General features: G+C 37.4%; 1 protein-coding gene across 1 annotated transcript in view; it reads left to right on the top strand.

Annotated features, from left to right (window-relative positions):
• Nucleotides 1-1,084: 1,084 nt before the first annotated feature.
• The window catches only part of LOC121317085 (acyl-CoA:lysophosphatidylglycerol acyltransferase 1-like), a 79,807-nt gene continuing 72,500 nt past the window's right edge, over nt 1,085-8,391 (top strand). The window contains exon 1 of the mRNA XM_041252678.1: nt 1,085-1,324. Coding sequence (XP_041108612.1) covers nt 1,087-1,324 — 238 coding nt within the window. The 5' untranslated portion in view covers nt 1,085-1,086. The remainder of the gene's footprint in view (nt 1,325-8,391) is intronic.

Below are 8,391 nucleotides of genomic sequence, written 5' to 3'. Positions count from 1 at the left end.
TTTACTAGCTGTGATTTGTTTGTAATGCAGAGGAGAAATAAGGAAAAGGTTTATTGTCTCCTCTTATTCCTAACCAATAACATGCAATGATTTTTGACCACCTAGTCGATCTGGTCACTTTATATCTTATTATAAATAAACAATCGTAACATTTGCACCAAGGCTACGATACTCTGAGAGTTCGCAATCTTGCGATGTACCCACCAACTTGAACTTTCACGCTGTCCTTTAAATGTTATAATTATTCATATAATGTTTTTGTGTGTGTGTGTGTGTGTGTGTGTGTATATATATATATATATATATATATATATATATATATATATATATATATATATATATATATATATATAGATGGGCTTCAGTGAGTTACAGGAAAATAATTTCATCAAGGGTTTCTGTGACATAATAAATTAGGAGACCGGAGATTGAGTAATTTGTAAACTGTCACAGAAACGGGAGGTGGAATTGTTTTCATGTAGCTCTCTGAAGAGTCCCATCTATTATTTTTTATAATAGATAGATACCGTTGTGATGCTAATATTAAAGAAGATGAGTTTGAGCAGTACCCTTCGGTTTTTTTTTTTAAACTTAGTGTTTCAGTGCTGTACAGATGTTCTATGAAGTTATTCGTCAGTGATTCAGTTTGATTTGGATGATTTGCCTTTACCTTGTTTTAATTTCCCGTTCTGCACCAGTTTCTCTGAGATACGAAAGTACCAGCTTTACATAATTGTTTTTAACGTATTCTCATTTTGTTGATCATTAATGAACATTTCTGTACTGTGGGTGTTGTTGAATGATTGAAAACGTGACATTTTGTGTTTGAATTGAAAGTGATGGTCTGAAGAGTCGAATGGGTCAAAGTTCAAGTATATTTTCCTCTAGAGGAATTATCACTTTTTGATGTCACTACTGTGGTATTATGTGTCCCCCCCCCCAATGGCTCAGGATACAAATGTAGCCTTCACCCTTGTATTATTTGTATATAATGCCATGTTGTGTAATTTATTTGTCCGCAGTACAAGCAACTGTTAATGTGTGTTGTTATTTCCACTAGGCGAAGAGACAGTGGGGAAAAAGAGAATGGCTCTGACTTTAGGACAAGCCTGGAGGTTGGGCTGGATTCTGCTGAAAGCTGTCCTCCGGTTCATCTTCATGATCATGAATAACCTTGCTGCCATCCCTTCATATGTTTTATATTTGATAGTACTGCAGCCTGTTCGGCTGATGGACAGTCGCACTTTTTGGCACATTGAAGGAGTGATGTTTAAATGGCTATTGGCAATGGTGTCTTCGTGGGGCTGGGCTGCAGGATATACCGGTAAGAAGACTGGCTTTTTATTGTATTTGAAAGTTATATTCTCTCTCAAAGTTTGATTTACAACAACTCTTACTGTAGTCATTGACTATTTTAATGGCTTGCATAATTGCACTGCTTTGATATACCTGATCTGAGATGCAGTACTTGAGTTATGGTGTTTTTTAAGTGGGACTTTTTAATTTTATAAAGAATCGTTGTTGATTAGAGTAGGTCTTTGGTCAAGGATCATTGAATCTAATTTAATTCTGATAAAATGATAATGTAAGACTTACCAGAATTTTTAAACCAATTTTATTTTCTCTAATTTGAATTTATTTAATGGTTATTTATATTATTGTCAAAAGATCATGCAGTTATGTGGTTATTACTATTAGTACTTATTATTATTATTTATTATTATTATTATTTATTATTATTATTATTATTATTATTTATTTGACAGAAGCCTTTATCCAAGACCAGTAATCTGTGTGTGTGGCAGGGAGATGTTTGGGTTAATCATTTTCTGCAGTACAGTTACAAGGCATGGTCTTGTTAGAACAGTCAGATATTATATGTAGTTAACTTAAATGCTGGGAGAGGGTGTGTCTTGTCTTGTAAAGATTTGCACAATTGTCAACTGCTGCTGAAAGGACAAGAACATTTTCATTGGTACTGCATTTGAATGGTTGGTTGGTATCCTTCTTGAATGGGTCTTCAAAGGTCATCAAAGGTCATTGTTTGCAAGGCTGTTCAGTTCACTGGTTAACCAGTTCTGCTGTGAATTTATAAAGGAAGGGGTTCAGTTTTCCATTTATCTGATATGTTTTCTGTAAATAACTTTATTCCTTAGTATTGTGTGCCAAGTTTCTATTGACCGGAGCATGTTACTGGATTTCTTGAAAGAAATCTCACAGTCTTTTAAAGTATGCTGTAAACTCTGCTTTTTTTGTTGTGCTGATATCCTAATTAATTAGTGGTTTGTTTACCTTGGCATACATGCAGGGTGAAAGGGTGGTAGATGTCTTGGCTGTATAATTATTCTATAGTAGACCAGGTCCGTTGTTTCTTAAGAGTTACAAAAGACTTTTTTATTGCGTTTTTCGATTTTCTGAATCGTAATTCTGTGTGGATCTCCGAGGTAGTATTTTAGATAAATCAATAAATTAATAAAATCAAAGAAAGCTGCAGACTGCTGTCCAGTGTTGCAAGTGAACAAGATTACTGAGGAATATGTCTACCAATACTTCATTTTATCACTTATTTTTAGTCAAAACTTTAGCACAGATTTCATTCCTTTATCCAAACTTCAACTGCACAGTAATACTTACAGTGGTCACCTATGAAAAGTATCCATTAAGTCATAAGAAATTCTCTGGATTGCTACTAGGAAAGTGGTTCCAGACATTTTCCAAGATGGTGGGGGAGGGAGAGGGATTGCTTTGTAGGAAATTCTACCCACCAGCTTGTGTCCAAAAACAGAAACAGTACTTCAAAATCTACCCAGCATGTGTTTTCATGTCAGCAGTTATTGAACAATACTCTTCAGAAAAGATGAACACAAATGGAAAATGCAGTAGTTATTTGGAGTCACAGAGCCTGTTTGTTGAGATGCTGTGTTATATCAGTACTGTGTAGCACAGTGTACCAGATACTGGTTTGGGTGTGGAAGCCTATTTTTCCTCGTTTTTGAAGAGACCATAGGGGATTTTCTGTCAGAGTATAAGCTGTCCTTGGACCACAGACATAAAATACTGTATGGTGTGCAAACAAATCCATACTCTTTCATTCAAATGCCTCCACATTATTGTATTAGAAATAAAACATTTGTGAATTCAGTTATATAGTTTGATATAAAAAAAAAAAAGTATAGAGTTAAATAAAAAAAAAAAAAAAACATAAATATATATATTATATATATATATATATATATATATATATATATATATATATATATATATATATATATATATATATATATATATATATATATAGACACACACACACACACACACACACACACACAGTACTGTGCAAAAGTTTTAGGCAGGTGTAAAAAATGCTGTAAAGTAAGAATGCTTTCAAAAATAGATAGTTAATAGTTTATATTTATCAATTAATAAAATGCAAAGTGAGTGAACAGAAGAAAAATCTACATCAAATAAATATTTGGTGTGACCACCCTTTGCTTTCAAAACAGCATCAATTCTTCTAGGTACACTTGCACACAGTTTTTGAAGGAACTTGGCAGGTAGGTTGGCCCAAACATCTTGGAGAACTAACCACAGTTCTTCTGTGGATTTAGTAGGCCTCAGTTGCTTCTCTCTCTTCATACAGACTCGATGATGTTGAGATCAGGGCTCTGTGGGGGCCATACCGTCACTTTGAGGACTCCTTATTCTTCTTTACGCTGAAGATAGCTGTTAATGACTTTCGCTGTATGTTTGGGGTCGTTGTCATGCTGTAGAATAAATTTGGGGCCAATCGGATGCCTCCCTAATGGTATTGCATGATGGATAAGTATCTGCCTGTACTTCTCAGCATTGAGGAGACCATTAATTCTGACCAAATCCCCAACTCCATTTGCAGAAATGCAGCCCCAAACTTGCAAGGAACCTCCACCATGCTTCACTGTTGCCTGCAGACACTCATTCCCTTTGGCAAACAAACTGCCTTCTGCTACAGCCAAATATTTCAGATTTTGGCTCATCAGTCCAGAGCACCTGCTGCCATTTTTCTGCACCCCAGTTCCTGTGTTTTCGTGCATAGTTGAGTCGCTTGGCCTTGTTTCCACGTTGGAGGTATGGCTTTTTGGCCGCAAGTCTTCCATGAAGGCCACTTCTGACCAGACTTCTCCGGATAGTAGATGGGTGTACCAGGGTCCCACTGTTTTCTGCCAATTCTGAGCTGATGGCATTGCTGGACATCTTCCGATTGCGAAGGGAAGTAAGCATGATGTGTCTTTCATCTGCTGCAGTAAGTTTCCTTGGCCGATCACTGCGTCAACGGTCCTCAACGTTGCCCGTTTCTTTGTGCTTCTTCAAAAGAGCTTGGACAGCACATCTGGAAACCCCTGTCTGCCTTGAATTTCTGCCTGGGAGAGACCTTGCTGATGCAGTATAACTACCTTGTGTCTTGTTGCTGTGCTCAGTCTTGCCATGGTGTATGACTTTTGTCAGTAAACTGTCTTCAGCAACCTCACCTTGTTAGCTGAGTTTGGCTGTTCCTCACCCAGTTTTATTCGTCCTACACAGCTGTTTCTGTTTCAGTTAATGATTGTTTCAACCTACATATTGAATTGATGATCATTAGCACCTGTTTGGTATAATTGTTTAATCATTCACCTGACTATATGCCTACAAAATCCCTGACTTTGTGCAAGTGTACCTAGAAGAATTGATGAATTTTGAAGGCAAAGGGTGGTCACACCAAATATGGATTTGATTTAGATTTTTCTTCTGTTCACTCACTTTGCATTTAGTTAATTGATAAATATAATCTATTAACATGTCTATTTTTGAAAGCATTCTTACTTCACAACATTTTTTCACACCTGCCTAAAACTTTTGCACAGTACTGTGTGTGTGTGTGTGTGTGTATATATATATATATATATATATAATAATATATATATAGTGATATATATATACTGACTTGACACTGAAAAAAACTTCTGTGACTTTTTTTTTTGCCAGTAATGTCACTGATGTTAAAACTGTATAAATAGGTATTGCTGTACCAATATATTATTTTAAGACAAAACAGAAAGTTCAGTAATTAAAATATCAAGGCCTTGAATACACTTTTATTTCTCATTATCTATTCCTATTTGAATACCTTGTAAACTTATAGTAAATGCTATCCTACACTTCCTGCTCACAACCTCACCACCCAATTATACATCATGATCATATTAGTCAAAGTCAAAGTCAAACAGCCGCGTGTGTTTTTCTGATAACAAACAAGCTGAAACTCGGAGCAGCACCGTTCTGAGACACGGGCGAGGGGAGGAGCCAACAGCACAGCACAACAACGCAGTTAAACGAGGCAGTCTTCCCAGCGACAGCGAGTGGAAGCGACAGCGAGTGGGAGAAGTACAGGCATGGAAAAGTACAGAGCAGTTTAGAAGCAGTTTGAAAGCAGGTTGACGGCTGCAGAAGAAACTAAACTTCAAAAAAAAAAACCCTCAACATGGTCTTCAAGCCAGTAATCTGTGACACCTGCTTGATGTGGGAAATCCGAGAAAACCCAGCGGAGCTAAACCAAGTGTGCGTAAAGTGCCGCGCGATCCAGGATTTGCATAAACTAGTAAGTATGCTAGAAATGGAGCTAGATGCTAGAAAAGTGAGACAGCAACAGGATCTTGAGGAACTGGCACACCCACAATTCATGGAAGTCTGCATCACCCCTAACAGACTGAAAGCCACCAGGGAGATAGAAGGTCAGAACAGCGGGTTCAGGTAGGCAGAAGCAGGGAAAAAAAGAAACTTCGTCAAACACAACCACCAGAAATTGAAACAACCAACAAATTTGAGTCACTTCAGAATTTTGATGAGCAGAGCCAACAACAAAAGAATGAAAGGAACAACATCCAGGACCCCATTGACAGTGGTGACCAGACAGCAAAAAGAAGGGAGGTCATGATTGTTGGGGACTCCATATTGAGAAACACAGCAAGTTCAATTCGCAGTTTGGACCCCCTTACTACAACAGTGTGCTGCCTTCCGGGAGCCTCGGTCAAGCACATCACTGAGAACGTGGACAGGCTCCTAGAACGAACAGGAGACGACCCGGTAGTAGTCGTCCACATCGGTACAAACAACATTGGAAGAGACAGACCAAAATCCCTGCAAAACAAATTCAGAGAGCTAGGAAGGAAATTAAAAGAGAAAACCAAAACTGTGGTATTTTCTGGTATACTACCGGCACCTTGCAAAGGACTATATGGACAGCTGGAAATAATTAATCAAAACGCATGGCTGAAGATGTGCACACAGGAAGGCTTCACCTATCTTGATCATTGGACCACATTCTACAATGAGGACTATCTGTATAGACGGGATGGACTGCACTTAAATAACAAGGGAACCAGTCTACTTGGAGAAAAGATCCTCAAGCAGGTTCAGAAGCATTTAAACTAGAAAGGAAGGGGGGAGAAATCAACAAAAAAACAGAAGGGAGACCGCATCAAAACAAGAACAACAACTCAGGTAAGACAACCATTAAATGTATTTATCTAAATGCTAGAAGTATCAGAAACAAAACTCTAGAACTTGAAGCTACTGCACTAACAGGTAACTATGATGTGATAGGTGTTACAGAAAGTTGGTTGTCTGAGAGTGATGCGGACGAATATAATATTTGTGGGTATACACTGTATAGGAAAGACAGGCAGGACAGAAGAGGAGGAGGGGTAGCGCTATACATAAGAAACAGTCTTGAAGCCCAGGTGTTAAACCTGGACAAAGAAAATAAAACCGAATCAATATGGGTCAGAATAACGGACAAAAATTCAAAGGGCATAATAATAGGAGCATGCTATAGACCGCCAGATTCAGACAGTGAGCACAATAATCTGTTATACAATGACATTAGAAATGTGTGTAGCAAAGGTGAAGCCATACTAATGGGGGATTTCATCTTCCCCCAAATAAAATGGGAAAACCCGGTGGGTAGCACGAAGGATGAAATAGAAATGGTGGAAATGACAAATGACTGCTTCCTAACACAATTTGTCAAGGCACCGACTAGAGGGGAGGCATGCCTTGATTTAGTCTTTTCAAATAACGAAGATAGAATAACTAAAACAGAGGTCAGAGAACCACTGGCAAACTCAGACCACAACATGGTCTCATTTAAAGTGTTTTTTAAAACCTCTAAAGTAATGACTAAAGCTAAGGTTTACAATTTTAGAAAAGCAAACTATGAAGGTATGAAACAGAGACTAACAGAAATAGATTGGAGTAAAATAGAGAAAACACCCACAGAAGAAGGATGGTTGTTCTTCAAAAATGTAGTACTAGAGGTGCAAAACAATTACATCCCTAAAGTAGACAAATCTAAATGTAAAACTAAATTGCCAAAATGGTTTAATAGATCAATTAAAAGAAATATTCAGCGAAAAAAGGCACTTTACAGAGCATTAAAAAAGGACCAAAAAGAAAGTACGCAGAAAGAGTACACGGAACTGCAAATGCAAGTCAAAAAGGAAGTTAGAAAGGCCAAGAGAGAAATAGAAATGGACATTGCTAAGGGAGCTAAAACCAATTCCAAAATGTTTTTCCAATATTACAACAGCAAGCGAACATTCAAAGAGGAGATTAAATGTTTAAGAGATACAAATGGCAAAATCATAGATGAAGAAAAAAAAATAGCAAATATATTTAAATGATTACTTTTCACAAGTTTTTACAAAGGAAGATACTGACAACATGCCCCACATGTCATCCAGTTCCTATCCAGTTTTAAATAACTTTAGCATAACTGAGACAGAAGTGTTAAAGGGACTAGGAGCTCTTAAAATAAACAAATCCCCTGGGCCGGATGAGATCCTCCCAGTAGTACTCAAAGAAATGAAAGAAGCAATTTACAAACCGCTAACCAAGATCATGCAGCAGTCCCTTGACACAGGGGTGGTACCGACAGACTGGAAAATTGCAAACGTAATACCGATCCACAAAAAAGGAAAACAAAACTGAACCAGGTAACTACAGACCAGTAAGCCTGACTTCTATTATATGCAAACTTATGGAAACTATAATAAGATCCAAAATGGAAAATTACCTATATGGTAACAGGGTCCTGGGAGACAGTCAACATGGTTTTAGGAAAGGGAGATCGTGTCTAACTAACTTGCTTGATTTTTTTGAGGAAGGAATCTATGAAAAAGACCTAGGAGTTTTTGTTGAGTTTTTTGTCTTCATCTAGACAAAGTGGGGAAGCTATAAAAAAGGCTAACAAGATGCTCGGATACATTGTGAAAAGTGTTGAATTTAAATCAAGGGAAGTAATGTTAAAACTGTACAATGCACTAGTAAGACCTCATCTTGAATATTGTGTGCAGTTCTGGTCACCTCGCTATAAAAAAG

Source organism: Polyodon spathula, chromosome 6 (assembly GCF_017654505.1).
Source record: "Polyodon spathula isolate WHYD16114869_AA chromosome 6, ASM1765450v1, whole genome shotgun sequence".
Classification (NCBI taxonomy): domain Eukaryota; kingdom Metazoa; phylum Chordata; class Actinopteri; order Acipenseriformes; family Polyodontidae; genus Polyodon; species Polyodon spathula.
Note: the sequence above shows the minus strand (reverse complement) of the source record. Positions and strands in the feature narration are given on the sequence as shown.